The 18,508-nt window shown below is 39.0% G+C and overlaps 1 protein-coding gene across 5 annotated transcripts in view; it reads left to right on the plus strand.

Annotated features, from left to right (window-relative positions):
• The window catches only part of LOC136254566 (adhesion G protein-coupled receptor L3-like), a 113,541-nt gene that overhangs the window by 75,323 nt on the left and 19,710 nt on the right, over positions 1–18,508 (plus strand). For all 5 annotated transcript variants that reach the window (XM_066047310.1, XM_066047311.1, XM_066047313.1 and 2 more), the window contains one exon: positions 13,861–13,956. In XM_066047310.1, coding sequence (XP_065903382.1) covers positions 13,861–13,956 — 96 coding nt within the window. The remainder of the gene's footprint in view (positions 1–13,860; positions 13,957–18,508) is intronic.

The raw sequence follows: 18,508 nt of genomic DNA on the forward strand, positions 1-18,508 counted from the left end.
ATCATTGGTATGTACCATATCCATCTTAAAGTATTTGAGCAGGGGCTACATAGCCAGGATTTTCTGGAAGGGGTTTTGGATTTGAAGTGCATGGAATGTCTTTGCCCGGGTGCTTCCCCTGAACCACACGTTTGAACAAAATGATGTATATACAAAAATAATGTGCCCTTAGGCAGAAACATGCATTTGATAGTTAAAACCTACACACTACTGTTTATGCAGCTTATAGAAACTATAAACCTAACACTGACTAATCTTCACTTCAAAGCAACAAACTGACAGCCAACTTCAACTTTTTATATAACACACAGGAGCCCTCCACATGTCAGTCCTCAGTTGGCAATACTTTCTTCTGGGTATACATTATTCTTGGTCAGTCCTTCTGCTGATGGTCACTTTGCTTGTATTCCAATATATTTGAGACATCACGTGCCCATAACATGTGACAAATAAACAACACATATTCATCATGTAAATATACATCAACTATTCACATTTTGTGCTAACATGACACATGTATAACACAACCACTCAAGTTTATTGCAGCTGCTGCCTTGTAATATGTTTCAACCAATTGAACCAGCAGTTGTTCGCCATTTCCACCATGTATCACATGCACAATTGATCACGTGATGCAGTACTTGATTCATTGATGATTTAGCATTACAATGCGATGTGACCCTCAAAAGTAGTGCAGAGCCACACCAGTATGCAAGTAGCTACCAGAAAGCTCCAGAGCTGTAAGAGTTGGTGTAATTTTTAATTTAAAAAAAATTTCTTCTTCTGAAAGGGGGATTTGTCTGAACCATCTGAACTCCCTGGCTTCATTCATCCTTGTTGACATTCTCCATCTATAGTCCCAGAGCAGTTTAACATGCAGACTTGTTTGATTCTTGTTTCTTTTGGTTTTTCAGTGATCTCTATTCCTCATATTTTAACTTGTCAATTATATTGCTTAAATAAAAACAGCTCAAAATTACACTAAGTAATTTGAAAAGGTGTAGTAACTACTGAGACTGGTAATGGTAATGAAATGGTTGCAGTGATGTAAATTGCTATAATTTTGTTACCATACAGTATGGTAGAACTGTGTATTAGGGATTATGCAGTCTTGGGCTTTCTTGTCCAAAAATATCACCCTAAAACCAGCCTCAATTTCCTTCATAACAGCTCGGCAGTATTGGTTAGGCATAGCCAAGCTGAGAAATACCTTCAGAGTGACCCCAAACATTCCAACAAGTTTCTATGGAATTTTAAAAATTTTCTATTTAACAGAATATTATTCTGACTAACTAACTAACTAACTGATGCCCTCAGCCAAGCATAACTTGACAACGGATAATGCTATGGGCTTTATTTTTTTCACTGTTTGACATCGCTTCATCCAAAGACATGCCTTTTTGCCAACTGCAGTACGTACAATGCACGTATCATGGACTTACCTATGTCCTCCTTTGTGTTCCAGTGCTTTTCGCTGACAATGCAAGGTGTCAATTTTTGATAGCATGATATGGCTTCCCTCTGGCTGTGTCATGCTTTTTGCCTGCATTTTTCATAGTGACTGGATTCATTGCAGAGAAGTTTCTTGTAATGTTCTTTGTTTGTAACACTGAGAAATGAGTGGAGCATAACTACAAACGAAGCATAATGGCCACCTCACTTTTCAGTGCGTAATTGATTATTGGGGCACACATTTAGATGCAAAATTATTTTATGGAATTCCTGGTGCCATTCTTTCTTTTAATGTGGTACACATGGATTCAGTAGTCCTAATTGTATTATTTTAAAAAGTAAACAAACAAGTAGAAGGAAAAATTAGGAATTCTAAGCTGGATAACAGATCAAAGAACAAAAAGTAGGGAACAAGGGAACAGCTTAAAAGTTGTGAAACAGGGAGGTTGCCTATACTTGCAGATATACTTATTCTAGTGGACATCTAATCCCTAATTCAGTCATGGTTATAGACTGAAGAGTAGGAATTAGATGTCGACTGAATTAGGGATTAGATGTCCACTAGTATATCTGCAGGTATAGGCAACCTTCCTTGTTTCACAACCTTTTAGCTGTTTCCTTGTTTTCCTGCTTTTTTTGTTCTTTGATCCCTAATCCAGCTTAAAATTCTTAATTTTTCCTTCTACTTGTTATTATGTTTTTATTACAAATTTATTGATGTTAGCATTACTCTGTCATTTCTGATTCTGATGTTACAATAATTTGTGCGCAAGGATGCTATATATATGTGACCCAATTTTGGAAAACCGTCGATATACGCACAACAGTACTTTTGTAATAAAACGCATTTAAAAACCATGGGTTAAAAACGCAAGCTCCAGAAAAAAAAATTATGCAAGTTTTTATCGCCTCACTGGTGGGCGAATTAAGCCGCCAATGGATAAATCCTAGGCATCATCATGTTCGCCTGTCCATAGAGAGTACAAAAATCTTTGTTTCATCTCCCTACACGAAAAGATTCCAAAGTTACAGACGTTTGTTTACGTTGCAGTGACGAAAGAATTTACCGTCGATCGTTTTTCAGTGAAATTGCCTTCCTTCTCGAACAAACAAGCGTGCCTGAGGAAAAAACTATACCTTGGTGGATGCACAAATTCATGGCGAACACAATGAGCCAAGATTCAATTCCGTACATCATTGTATCAGTAAGTTACGATGGTTTATGTAAGCGCCTGTAGATTCTTTTCTCGATAGCTTCTGTACATATCAAATTATTTGCTCGTACGGCTGTCTAGTGCTGTATTTCCAAAGCTGCTTAACTTAGGAAGCTGAAACTTGGTTAGTCTATTCCTCTGTCCCTGTAGAAAACAAAGAATAAATAAAATGCATTTTGAAAATTGTGCGGATATCGACGGTTTTCTAAAATTAGGTCACATATGATAATTTTTACTGAATTTTATTCCTGTTTAGTTTTCTGTCAACTTTAGGGTTGAGAAATATGTAATATTTGTAACACAGGCATGAGGGCTTTGCCTGATATATATGCCTGACTACCTGAGGGCAGAGGGCATACGTACATATCAGGTGAAGTACAGATGCCCTATGTTACAGCTAATATGTAACACTTAGCTATCAGGCTGATAGCCTGTACAGGGTGATCAATCATCCAAGCCAATACAAGTGCAGCCACTGGATATATTATAAATACATACCTAAAATTTTCAATTATGGCTCAGCAGCTAGTATGTTCTGGTTACGTTCGGTTACAATGAACAGACATATCCCAGAGAAATCACGGAGAATTTTGGTTATGCAAGTTTAATGTTTTAATCAGTGTTATTGAATCATTTATGGACAAAGTACAGAGTTCACTAAAGGCCTCAATAGGTAAGCTTGCTAGTAGAGTGGTTACTCCATGCAGAGTGGTAGCTTTATGATGGGGGCGTGTCCATATTTGAAAACATGTGGAAAAATCATTGAATAAGCTATAGCACTATTCCTCACCTTAGTCCAATGTTTTTCAACTCGTAGGATGGTAAGGATAACAAAATCCTCTCTGTTTGAGTGGTTTTCATACTGAAATCCAAGTCGTGCATCCTATCACGTGAGTATTATTCTTTTTGAGCTAAAACAATAACTATACTAAATATACAGTCAAGTTGGAAGGAAGATGCTGGGCATAGTGGGAAGGATGAATACAGGGTAAAGGGGGAAAGTGGGAACTGGTAGGTACTAGTAGATTAAATGAAGAGATGAATAGATGGTAATCATTGGAATAGTGTGTAGCATTAAAGTCAGAAGTCAGTTCGTAAACTGGTCTGGAAAATGCTAAAGGTCTACTACTAACTGTAGGTGGATGATAAAGGGGCAATTCTAATTGGTAGTGAGCTCGATAACCAGAGTGCCTCAAATCATGTGGTTGCCAATCACACAGAGTTGCAGAAGCAATCCCATCAGCAACATCAAGGAGAGTTCACAGTATCTGAGGGTGCCGAAGTTACCATATGTGAAATCTTCTGCTCTGCAACAGCAGCAGTGGCCTCCTCAAGCAACTCAAAATCAGTTGGCCATGAGTATTAATTGATCACCACAATCAATTTTGGCATCAACGTCTATATAACCAGTGCCCAGTTGTAGCTTGACGATATTTCATATATAGCCTGGCTAGCTGGGCTACATACGAACTGTAGCCCAGGCGGCTCCTTTGATCTGAGGTGTGAAAGTGTTACATAATGATATATATCACTTTGATACCTCAGATCAAAGGAAACCACAAGGCTATAGTTCACATACTTCCCTGACCACAGGGCTCTCGGCATGATATCACTCTTGGTTTTGGCAATATCATTATTACCCTGATCACAATTGCCTTGATGCTGAAGCACTCACAAAGCATTAGTTCCCTTTGATGATTTACATAGAGCTGCTTAAAGTTTTGCATTGTGGGTTTGAGTTTATGATGTTGGTTTATGATTATAATTATGCTTATACTGAGTGGAGACAGCATAGCTGATAATTGACCCAGGTAATTACAAATGAGTGAAAAGCATTAACATCATATAGTACAATAGTATTGTATAGTAGGGACCACAAAGGAGTAGGCGTGACCCATGAAAAAATATGAACCAAAAACCAGCCCCACGTTTTCCAGACGACAATGACACAGTATTGGTTAGACAAAACAAAGCCCGAAAAAGCATTCAGATTGACCTGAAATGCTTCCAACAAGTTACTACGGAATTTTTAAAAATATATTTCACAGAATTTTTTAGTGACTGATTGTCTGACTGACCAATCGACCGACCGACCGACCAACCGACCGACCGACCGACCGACCGACTGACATATGCCTTCAGACAAGTGTAACTTGATAACTTCTAAGGCTGTGGGCTTGATGTTTTCACTGTTTGACGTTGCTTTGCCCCGAGAGGTGTCTTTTGGCATACTGCAGTACGTACAGTGCATTCTTCATGGACTTTCCGGTGTCCTCCTTTGTGTCCCATTCATCTTTGCTGACAGCAAAAAGTGTTAATTTGGTGGTGGCACATGGTGGCTTCCTTTCATAGCAGAAATTGTCCGTATTTTTCGTAACTACTTTGATTGCAGAGGTCCTTTTCGAACAGTTATGGTGTAAAGGATTGAACATAGCTGGCAATGAAGCGTGATGGATACTTACTTTTCAGACGATTATTGGTATTCTTTATTTTAATTACGAACCTCAAACCTTTTGTGGTTTGAAAGAAATTGAGCTAAAGACCACAAGATACAACAAAAATACCAACAGTGTGTAACAATTATGCAATTGAATCTAAACCAAAACAGCCAAGCTGTAAAAAAGAGTGTGGCCCCAGGGTGAAAAAAGATGTGAAATCCAAGGTGGCAGCCAAGAAATGGCTGTGATGATAGGTTAATGACAAAATTTTTAATTATGACAATTCAGTGCCGAATCCTAGTGAAACTTGGAGGAGGCAATGTCAATTCAACTGAATTGTTGTAATTTAAATTTTTACCATTAATCTACCATTACAGCCATTTCTTGGCTGCAACCTTGGATTTCACATCTTTTTTTCATGCTGGCCTTTTTGGGGGCCGCCCTCTTTTTGTACAGTTTGGCTGTTTTGGTTTAGATTTTGTATTGCAAGCCACAAAGCCGGCCATAAACTGGCTTTGGTGCTTCCTTTTAACTTGTTTTTTTTCTTTACTGCAGGAATTGCAAAACAAAAGATGCAATTGTGTGTATAGATTTTTGTCTGATTAATTATTAACACTGAATGAATATCAGTTTTATCACATGCTGTAGGTAATAAGGTGGCTTCTTATATACATAACTGAACTATAGCTGAAACTCTTATTGTTTGTAGCTGAACTCTTTTCAGGGTGACTGTTTCTAGCTGAACTCTCTACATGGTGATATGTTTCCAGCACATATTTCTTTTGGGTAATTTGTTTGTAGCTGATCTCTGCAGGGTGATTTGTTTCTAGCTGCACGTTAACTTATCAGTATAAGGTAGAGCCATGTTAACTTAGGTGGAGCCATGCTATCCCTATTCAGGTTAACTTGTTTCTAGCTGAACTCTCTACTGGGTGTCAATATACTCATGGGTGTTGTGTGCTGGCTTCTTGGTCGCACAAGGGGGTGACACAAAGGTACTTACTGTAGGTAGATCTGCAACCACAGTCAAAGTCTTGACTGGCCAAAATTTCTCTTCAACCTGTGACTAAGAGTCTTTTTCGATCTTTGACCTGTGACTTAGCAACGATATTTCTGTACTTTTTATTGTAGGTTGGAAACTTTTACCCTTGACCATTGACTTGGCACAATTTTGGTGGCCTTGACCTTTGACTTAGACTTTGACCATGGTCACAGATCTACCTGTAGTGAGTGCCTGTGTGTCACTCCCTTGCTGCACAACACACTACCGTGTGTCTTGATAAAAAAAACAATTACTTGTCACGCCTACCAGAAAAACCGCTTGGAGAATACTTTGAAAATTGATGTACAGATGGAGTAATCATCTTAGAAAGGCTCTTCAATGGTGTAGAAGAATCAGACTTAAAGCCCCAGAGTTATAACATGAAGGTATAGCAAGTGTGAAATCATGACACTCTAATAGAGCAGTCACCCTAATAGAGCAGTCAGCTATAAGAAGTAAATTACTCTATTAAAGCATTCATCTATGTCTTTTAGACCCTGCAAAGTGTTAAACTACGTTTCAATCATCCTGTAGAGTATTCAGCTAGAAACAAGTCACCCTGTAGAGAAATCAACTTGAAATAAGTCATTCTGTAGAAGTCTAGAAACCAGTCACTTCAACTATATTATTAAGTCGCCCTGTTGAGAGTTCAGCTGGAAACAAGTTGCCTTGTAGAGAGATCAGCTAGAAATGAGTCACCCTGGCCTGTAGAAAGATCAGCTACATAATCATCCTGTAGAGAGATCAGCTAAAAACAAATCACCTTGTAGAGCTAGAAAGAAGTCACCCAGTGGAAAGATCACCTAGAAACAAACAAAGATCAACTAGACCCTTTAGAAAGATAAGCTAGAAACAAGTCACCCTGCAGACAGTTCAGCTAAGTTTCAAGTTACCCTGTAGAGAGTTCAGTATTAAAAAATCACGCAGACTGTCAGTAGAGAGATCAGCTAGATACAAATCTCTCAATAGAGAGATCAGCTGGAAATCACCTTGTAGAGAGATTATCCAGAAACAAATCACAGCATTAGAGAGATCAGCTAGAATGCAAATCACCCTGTATAGAAATCAGCTAGAAACAAGTCACCCTGCAGAGAGCTCAGCTTCATTTCAAGTCAGCCTATAAAGAGTTCAGTAGAAACAAGCTGCCCTGTAGAAAGATCAGCTAGAAACAAGTCACTATGTATAGAGAGTTCCTGCAGCTATATAAGCAAGTCACCATAAAGAGAGATCAGCTAGAAACAAATCACCCTGTACATTGTTCAGGTGACCCTGTAGAAAGAGCTAGAAACAAATCACCCTGTAGAGAGATCAGCTGAAACAAGATACCCAGTAGACAACTCAGCTGGAAACAATTAAGTCATTATGTAGAGAGATCAACTAGAAACACTTCACCCTATAGAAAGTTCAAGTACATTTTGTGTTTCAGCTACATTTGAAGTAACCCAGTAGAGAGGTCAGCTAGAAACAAGTAACCCCGTAAAGAGATCAGCTACATTTCAGATCACCCTTTAGAAAGATCAGCTCAAAACAAATCACCCTGTAGAGAAATCTGGTAGAAGCAAGTCATCCTGTAGAGAGTACAGCCAAAAAAAGTCACCATGTATAGAGAAATCAGCCAGAAAAAAGTCACTCTGTAGTAAGATCAGCTACATTTCAAATCATCCTGTAGAAAGATCAGCTTGAAATAAATCACCTCATAGAAGAATCAGTTAGAAACAAGTCATCCTGTAGAGATCAGTTAGAATCAAGTCACCCTGTAAAGAGTTCAGCTAGAAACAAGTCACCCTGTAGAAAGATCAGTTAGAAACAAATCACACCGTAGAAAGATCAGCTGGAAACAAGGCACCTTGTGGAGAGATCAGCTTGATCAAATCACCCTGTAGGGATTTCAACTACATTTCAGGTCACCCTGTGGATAGTTCAACTACAAACAAATCTCTCAGTAGGCAGATCAGCGAATCACTCTGTACAGCATCATACGGTACAATAGTACTGTATAGTAGGGAGCACAAAGGAACCTCAATTTTCCCAGACGACAATGAGGCAGTATTGATTAGGTAAATCTAAGCCCAAACAAGCTTTTAGATTGACTCGAAATGCTTTCAACAAGTTGCTACGGAATTTAAAAAAAAATCTTAATGGAATTTTCTAGTGATGGTCTGACTGACTGAGTAACTGACTGATGCCTTCAGACAAGCATAACTCAGTAACGGCTAAGGCTACAGGCTTGATTTTTTCACTTTTCGACGTCACTTCAGTTCAAGAGGTGCCTTTTGGCGGCATACTGCAGTACGTACAATGCACTCTTCATGGACTTACCGGTGTCCTCCTTTGTGTCCCATTTATCTTTGCTAACAGTGAAAAGTGTCGATTTGGTGGTAGCACATGATGGCTTCCCTTCGTAACAAAAATCGTCCGTATTTTTCACAGTGGCTACTTTGATTGCAGAGTTGCTTTTCGAACAGTTGTTGATTCGTACTGCTGTGTAACAGGTTGAACATAGCCAACAACGAAGCATAATGGATACTTCACGTTTCAGACGATAATTGATATAGTTGAGGTATACGGTGCCATTTCAGATGTGGATTCATCGGTCGTAATAATTATTTACAAAAAAAAAACATAAAACAAGTACACAAAAAATTGGAATTTTTAACTAGATTAAGGACCATAGCACATCGATAAAAAGTAGTCCATGATATTAAATCGCAGTAAAACAGTAATAAGTGTTGTATTCCTACTGTGCTTAATATACTATAATGGAAATGCACAGTAGGGATATAACACTTCTTATTGTTTTACTGTGATGTAATATCATGGACTAGGCCTGCGCTGATTATGCCAGCATAATTTGGGGCATAATAGGTAGCCAAAAGCATCAGCATAATGCCAGCATAATAGGCAAATTTTTGTGCATTGGTTATCAGAGAAGCTGAAACGCTGCCTATTTTGCATGATGCAGAATGGGATAGTGTGAAAACATGGTAAAAATCAGATTTACAGCTACGCTGTGAAAAAAGATTAGTTAAAGATCGATATACTCTAATAGAACAGTCACCGCATAATGAAATATCCTAATAGAACGCTCACAATGCATTAAGTACTCTAATAGAGCAGTCAAGACACAATTTGTGACTGGATTTTGGAAAAACGATCCAAATCGCACATTAGAAGTTTCGAGACAAACGGTTTTAAAGAATTGAAGCCAGCATAACTCTCCAATGATAGCAAGCACGCATATGAAATTTACACAAAAGATGCATCAATTTGTTACCTTTCAAGCCACTTCCAGTACTTGTGGCTGCTTGTGCAGTTTCCCGCCAAATAAGATAGAAAATCTGAGCAGTTGGACGAGCGAAGTAGTATCACGAGTGCTCACAAAGGTGTGGAGGCTGGGGGGTGGAGGCTGGGAGGTGGAGGCTGGGGATGGCGGGGAGGGCAAGAGATAGACCTCAAAATGGAGGCAGATTACAATTGGAGTCCAGACACGAGATTACAGGGCTGTGCTGGCTCCATAGTGGCTGATATATAGCAAAATCAACAGAGAACACGTCTGGCCAACATTGTAAGGCTGTCCACCAGTAAACCACTGATTCCTGCCAAGCCAGGTCCTTCACAAGGCATGAAACCACCATTTGAGCACTCCACACCACCCAGAAAAGATGTCTGTTAAAACCAGCCTCGTGTAGTTTGAGTAGTGCTGAGGGTCAAAACTTGTAGTATGATAGTGTAGCTATCCACTGGTGGTGTTAGTTTGATTTTGCCTGATGTGCGATTTGGATCGGTTCTGTAAAATCTGGTCACATTTTGTATGAGCATATTTGGAGCATAATAGAGAAATTTTGGAGCAATGCTCAAAAGCATAATAGGCAATTTCAAAAGCATAATAGGCTCAGGCCTATCATGGACTACTCCAACTTGTTTCGGTACTTTTTATCGATGTACTGTGGTCCCTACTCTAGCTGAAAATTCCAATTTTTTGTGTACTTGTTTAGTTAGAAACAAATCCTGTAGAGAGATCAGCTAGAAATTAACTACTCTGTAGAGGGATCAGCTTGAAACAAAATGAGAGTTCAGCAAAAGGAAGTCACCCTGTAGAGAAATCAGCTACCAGTCACCCTGTAGAGAGATCAGCTAGCTAGAAACAAGTCGCCCTGTAGTGAGATCAGCTACATTTCAAATCAACCTGTAGAAATACCAACTTTAAACAAATCACCCCTCGGAAGGATCAATTAGAGACAAGTCATCCTGTAGAGAGATCAAATAGAATCAAGCACCCCTGTATAGAGTTCAGCTAGAAACAAGTAACCCTGTAGAAGATCGTCTCAGACAATCCACCCCGTAAAGGAATCAGCTAGAAACAAGTCACCCTGTAGAAATATCAAATCATGCTGTAGAGAAATCAGCTAGAAAAAATCACTCTGTAGAGATCGGCTGGAAACAAGGCACCCTGTAGAGAGATCAGCTTGATCAAGTCACCATGTAGTGAGTCTATCACAGCAAAAATAGTGTTCCAATACTACATATTCTGACCCCGTCTTTATTCAGTATTGGAACAACTATTTTTTAAAAATCCCTATAACGAGACAAAACGAACCTCAAATCTATAAATGACTCTAATGTTATTCACTATTTGGGGCTGTGGTCTATTTTTGTTTGAGCCTAGGTAGAAATTTTGGACTATTAGTTCCAACACCATAACGTAGACGGAATAAATACAGTCAGTATTTGTGTATGAATTATGCTGTGTATCTACATTACAAGTCACCCTGTGGAGGGTTCAGTTACAAACAAATTTCTCAGTAGACAGTTCAGCTAGAAACAAATCACCCTGTACAGAGATCAGCTAGAAACAAGCCACTGTGTAGAAAAATCAGATACATTTCAAATCACCCTGTAGAAAGGCGAGCTTGAAACATATCACCCTGTGGAAGGATCAGTTAGAAACAAATCACCCTGTAGAGAGATCAGATAGAACCAAGTCACCCTGTAGAGAGTTCAGCTAGAAACATGTCACCATGTAGAGGGTTCACCTACAATAGAACTACCCTGTAGAAAGTTCAGCTATCTTGCAATTCTTTCCGTAGAGTTTAGTTAGGTTACAAGTCACTCTGTGAGTTCAACTACATACAAACTGTTCACCACATAGTCTAAGAGTGGAGCTACATTATGATTCTCCCTGTAAAATTTTAGCTACATACACATTTCCCTGTAGAGTATTCAGCTGCAAACAATTCAACATGCATTAAGTTAATTAATAATTAATTAATGATTAATCAACACAACTGTAATAATTACCAAAATATAATATTGTTAAATGTGCATGTATAGCTAAACAATTAAATGATTAAAATAATTACTAATTGTCATTCCTATAGAAAACAAGTTAAAAGAAATACCTAAAGCTGGTCATAGGTATGCAATTACAAAAAAATGATATCTAATTAAAAACAGCCAAGCTGTAAAAAGGGTGTGGCCTCCAAAAAGCCAGGTTGAAAAAGATGTGAAATCCAAGGTGGCAGCCAAGAATTAGCTGTGATGGTAGGTTAAAGGCAAAAATTTTGATAACGACAATTCAGGTGAATTTGGTGCTGAATCCTAGTGAAACTTGGAGGAGGCAACACACATTCATCTGAATTGTCATTATTAAAATTTTGCCATCAACCTACCATCACAGCCATTTCTTGGCCTCCACCTTGGATTTCACATCTTTTTTCACCCTGGTTTTTTTGGAGGCTGCACCCTTTTTTACAGCTCGGCTGTTTTTGATTAGGACAACCAGCGAAACCCACAATTATTTCTTTTTGTTTTCACGACGTAAGCCCACAACCAATGTTTGCAAACCTCTGTATAAAAGAGTAATGTAAGGTCTGCTTTCCTTCACCTATGAGGTGAGTGGTCTATATTACTTATACCATGCAGCCATTGGGCTTGGAAACATATATTAGGCAAATCCCTCATTGCCATGGTATAACTATTAAATATCGTTGCTATCGTGATACAAGCATGAGGCTATAACTGTATTGAGTTCGTGATATAGTGCTTACGAAATGAAATACCATTAATGTAGCTGTCTTACAAATGCTGCAAATTACATGTTACATGAAATAGTAACATCATTGACCCAACTGGCTTGTGAATTTACTCCTGGATTCCCTTCTTGTTTTTGTGAGTTTTTTCTAGTTGTATGCATTTTTTTATAGCTTGAGGGTTGTTTTTGGGATCGATACAACAATACGAGTCAGAGAAAAAAACCTGTACTTATTAACATTACATGGTTTTTCTAATTTGCATGCAATATCATGATAATATCGAATATCATAATAAATACATCCATGATATATTGTGGTGCACTTTTTTCAGTATTGCCCAACTCTACTGTTAAGAACTTTGAAAATCATGATATACGAAGTATTCTCATACATGTATCTACAAACATTCACCAAGCTCTTGAAAACAATTTTCCAATTTTCCTACATTGGTCATTCCCTTCAATGGAGCTGGGCGGTATACCGGTATTGTTAGTAATCTGTGATATTTAAGTCATACTGGTTTTGATACTGGTTTTGATACCGCTTGTTTTTTGTAATACCGTATTTCTATAAATATAAGCTGCGAGAAAATTTCACGAGACAAATTTTCGTGTTAAAAATTTTTCACCGGTGTCCTCAAGCGACGAAAATTTTTTAACAATGAATTACATAACTTTATTAATTCTATACGGCCATTTTTTGAGAAGCAGAATGACAAGCAGCGAAACTGAAGTGTGGCATCTCCGTTCCATGGAGGCTGTGCCTCAGATTTAGAAGTTGTCCGTCACAAATCAAGCAATGGACTCAGTGGTAGAAGCTCATTCCATGCAACTTGCATATTTGTACATATATACTTTATTTAATGTGTCCTGTAGTAGCTGTCTATCACGGAATGGCATCATTACCAACGTGCAGCGAAATAGACGAAGCGAGACGAACCCCTCCCAGGGAGAACTTTGTTTTTAAAAGACTGCAGCAGGCATATGTTTGACACGCCAATGGCCAAGCCTCGATCCAGGTGGCCAGAAAGGCCATTTATGTGCTGGGGGTGGTAGGCAAGGGCAGTCCATCAAGCCCGGGAAAAAAAAAAAAAAAAAAAGGTGGCCAGAAAGTAGATTACCGTCGAATATTACGTTGGTAAAAAATTTTCGTGTAATTAATTTTCATCGGATGCTACCTTCGACAAAATATTTTTAACGGTTTATAATTATAGAAATACGGTACCACCATACCGTCTGGGTACTGTGGCCTCCCTGTGGGCTTGTTTCATCCCATATTTAGAAGGTAACCACACATGTGACAATGTTTGTAGGCAGGTGCTGATATAGTCAGCTAACCAAACTATGTAAACAAGTTTGTTTGTGGTAATTTGTACCTGAGGTTTGCTGGGCTACCATGGGTATTCAGTGCTTTTGTTGAGGTAAATGGCAGTTACTTTAATGCCAATGGCTTTTACATTAATACCATGATATTTAGTAATACTGTGATACTTTTTATGGAAGGTATACTGTTTGCTATTTTTCAATACCACCCAGCACTACTTGTCAGGAGTAATCTTGCAATACCTGTAAAGTAATTTTGGCCATAATGTACAGAATTTTCAGAGTGTGGAATCAAGTTTGTGTACACTGTGGTACAAAACTTGCTTGTCATGTTATATTTAATTCATCTATTTTTTGAAGGTAAAGGTGGTGGTAAAAGTGACAAATCAGAGGTACCATTTGATTGCAGTGTGACTTTCAGCAATACCAATGTAACTTCAGGAAGTTACTCCACAGGTGAATTTTATACCAATTGCATGTACATATGACATACATATGTGTACACAAATATTTTTTTGTGTATTGTATGGGTTGAACATATACACACCCCTAGTACTTTATGTATGGTGGTACTGTACTGTATTATTAGGAATCATGGACATTTGCACTTTCTCACAAAAAATATTGACCAGAAACCACACAGTACCTTCATGGAACCTTTGCAATCAGGCCCAAAAGTGTCCTTCAGTATGATCAAGAGCTAATAATAGTAGAGAGGATAGTGTCTAACACAATACAGAGCCTCTACAAATGATTTAGTGTGATTCAAAGGGATTCTCTCAGATGTGCAGACTGGCAGAAAAAGAAATAAACAATCTTAACATATAGAATATACTACAAATCACAAGGTTTTACAGAAGAGTCCCTTTGAATCACTCACTGTGTATTGCATTAGACACTCTCCTCTCCATAGTTATTAACTCTTGATATGATCCTAAATGCTTCCAGTATGTTGCTATGAAATTAAAAATAAAACTGTTTAGTGGAATTTTCTGCTGACTAACTGACTGACTAACTGACTGACTGACTGACTGACTGACTGACTGACTGACTGACTGACTGACTGACTGACTGACTGACTGACTGACTGACTGACTGACTGACTGACTGACTGACTGACTGACTGACTGACTGATTGACTGACTGACTGACTGACTGACTGACTGATTACTTCATACAAGTGTAAGTCGATAACAGCTAAGTCTATAGGCTTGCTTTTATCACTGTTAAACTTTGCTTCAGACTGACTGGTGTCTTTTGGCATACTGCGGCATGTACACTGCATGCATCATGGACTTACTGTTACTCAAGCACAATTAAGGTGTCGATTTGTGGTAGTTCATGATGGCTTCCCTACATTTGCAGCAGAAATCATTCATATTTTCCATAGTGACTGGAATGATCGCAGAGGCACTTCTTGTGCTGCTCTTCACTTATAATGGGCTGAACAAAGCTGGCAATGGTCACTTCATGTAATTGATAGTTGGGTGAGCATTCAGATGAAAACATTAAATGTGACCGGATTTCATATAACAAGGCTTCCTCACACACAAAATCAAACTTACGATTTTACCAGAAATGGATTGCTGGTCTAATACACTATCATATTTCACACTGTACTTCCTTCAGCACTGGCAAGTCTGGTTTCTGTAGCAGCTTTCTTCCGACCCTGTCAAAGCCACGAGTGTGAGATTGGCCCCATTAAATGTGATAATGGTGTGTAGTGAGCTGGGACTTCACAGAGAGCTCGCCAATAGTGTTCTCAGTCAATTTGGAGTAATTTGAGGGCCATGGAGGGCCATGGAGAGCCCAAACTTGGCCTCTGGATTCCAATCGTCTTCTTACTTCATTATATACCCGTATATTAAGACCACTGCCCACCCCCACCCTCCCACCCTATTACTACCACCTGTGATATTATTACCAGCTCGAATAAAGCTGCTCAAAACAGGGCACATTTTGGGTATCAGAAATTTATACACCCACTCAGTGATAGCTAGTGAACAGATGAACAATTGGTGCAAATTTTGTTTGCACAGCTGTAGGCACTGGGAAGTTATTACACTATGATTCCTTAAAACCGCCATATCTCCTAACAAAGCTTTGTGTGTCGAAGCCTTGTTTTGTCAAATTCAGTCACAAATCATGCTCCATCAGTTTCTGTAGGTTCACCAATCATAATTATGTTACAAAAAGTAAACAATAAATTGAAGGATAGCAATTAAAGATATTCTGTGTGTTGAAAAACATAAAATAAATAAAAATAAATTACAGTAAGTTTGATTAGGAATCATAGAAATAAAAAAGTAGTGAAACAAAAGAAGCTGCCTACACCTGAAGATATGCTAGTAGACATTAAATCCCTTGTTGCTGTTGATTCCAGTAATCAATTGATAAACAACATACAATAGAAAGCACAAACACGTGTACAGTAAAATAAGCTACTCTAATTAAGGTTCAGTCTCTGTAAAGGCGGGCTAATCACGTGACCCACTACAGTACTCCCCCTCCAAATTATTATTGAATATTGAGCATAGATGCTTGGGCCAATGGACGTGTCGACCAGACCGGGTCACTCTAGTAAGTTTGGTAGGGAGAGCTGTCTGTTGCTGTCATGTAGAGTCAGTAAGAGTTGGTTAATTCAGGTGATAGTTCATAAAAGGCTGGTTTGAGATGATCGATAGAAACAACATCATTGCGGCCATTCATATCCAAAGTATAATACCTGGTGAAACATTTGATGACTTTAAATGGGCCATCATAAGGTTTCTGCAAAGGTTTTTTGACCACATCATGACGAACAAAGACATGCATGCATGATTTCAAATGTGGACTCATGTAACTGTTGCCTTTTTGCTGCTGGCGTACTGGAATTGGTTGTAGTTGTTTCATCACACTCTTCAACTTGGTAGCATAGCTAACTGGATCCGGAAGTGGCTCGACTTTACTGCCGTCAAAAAAATTGCCTGGTAGGTGTAAAGTGGTTCCATACACTAACTATGCTGTTGTACATTGTAAGTCATCCTTCAACTGAGTACGAATGTCAAGTAACACAATTGGGAGTGAGTCTGTCCAGCTGGCTGGTTGAGGATGCATTTTAAGTGAATTTTTTAATTGTCGATGGAAGCGCTCAATCAGTCCGTTTGCAATAGGATGATATGAAGTAGTACGGAATCGTTTGCACCCAAGCAGTTGCATAAGATTGTTCCACAATGACGATTCAAATTGACGACCTCTGTCTGTTATGACGGTTGATGGGACGCCAAAACGAGAAATCCATCCCTGAATAAATGCACATGTAATTGTTTCTGCTGTAATATCCGTTACCGGGATAGGTTCTGGCCACCTTATAAAACGATCAATGCAGGCGAGCAAATATGTGAATCCATGTGATGGTGGAAGTGGACCCACTATATTGATGTGAACTTGATTGAAGCGTGCATCTGGTAATACAAAGGAGGCTGGTGGAGCTTTAATATGTCATTGGACTTTGGATTGTTGACTCACAGTACAGGATTGAGCCCACTTACGAACATCTGAATTGATGTTGGGCCAAACATAACGAGCAGTGATTAGGCATTGAGTGGCTCTGATGCTAGGATGAGACAAAGAATGTAATGAATTGAATATATGTGACCAGATTTTACAAAACCGATCCAAATCGCACATCAGGCAAAATCAAACTAACATCACCAGTGGATAGCTACACTATCGTACTAGCAGTTTTGACACTCAGTACCACTCAAACAACTCGAGGCTGGTTTCAACAGACGTCTTTTTTGGGGGGTGTGTAGAGCTTGAATGGTGGTTTTAGGCCTTATAAAGGACCTGGCTTGGCAAGAATCAGTGGTTTACTGGTGGACAGCCTGATAATGTAAGCCAGACGATTGTTTCTGTGGATTTTGCTACATATCAACCACTAAGATGCCAGCACAGCCCTGTAATCTCGTCTCTGGACTCCAATCATGGTCTGCCTCCATTTTGAAGTCTAACCCTTGCCCACCCCACCATCCCCCACCCTCCACCCCTTTGTGAGCACTCGTGATACTACTTCGCTCATCCAACAGCTCAGATTTTCTATCTTATTTGGCGGGAAACTCTACAAGCAGCTACAAGTACTGGAAGTGGTCTGAAAGGTAACAGATTGATGCATCGTTAGTGTAAGTTTCATACGCGTGCTTGCTATCCTTGGAGAGTTATGCTGGCTTGAACTCTTTAAAACAGTTTATCTCGAATCTTCTAATGTGTGATTTGGATCGTTTTTCCAAAATCCAGTCACATATTACGATGGAATTTGGTTGGAATAAATGGACAAGGTACCCCAGTAGAGATGTCGCAAATATTGGTTTCTTCAGATGTTGGTATTGGGGTGGCTTGCAGTTTAAGCGATGCATTTGATGTTTGTAGCTGTGAAAGTTCACTGTCATCACTTTGTGCTTTGGCAAAGTCTTGGAAACTTACAGGTGTGATGGTATCACAGTGAATAGCACTTCATCGTGACAGCGTATCAGCAACAGGATTATCTTCACCCTTACTGTGTCGAATGTCAGTTGTGAATTGACATATAGTCTAGATATCGAATCTGTTGAGGGGTATGATGGCTAGCTTGAGAGAAAATGGCAAATGTCAATGGTTTATGATCTGTTATTATGTGAAAATTGCGTCCTTCTAAGAAGTGTCGGAAATGTTTAAATGGAGTTTAACTGGTTAAACTAGGTTAATGTTGCAGTCAAGCATGCATGAGTGTATTATGATAGTGACTAAGCCAAAGCTCCACCATGACTAGGGGGAAGATTGGGCAGGCACACATGTGAGAAGGGTTGGCAATAATTGGAGATAACATTGCGTATGCGTTGCAAGAAAAGGGCGCGTGTAGAGGTGTTAGAACACATGGTGCTACATGGCATAGCAAATCTTGTCGTTTTGTTAACATACCGCCAAAAAAGGACACTGCAAGAGGGGTTTTACGGCAGAAAATGAAACAGTCTTGGAACTATACTGGAAGTTC

Source organism: Dysidea avara, chromosome 4 (assembly GCF_963678975.1).
Source record: "Dysidea avara chromosome 4, odDysAvar1.4, whole genome shotgun sequence".
Classification (NCBI taxonomy): Eukaryota; Metazoa; Porifera; class Demospongiae; order Dictyoceratida; family Dysideidae; genus Dysidea; species Dysidea avara.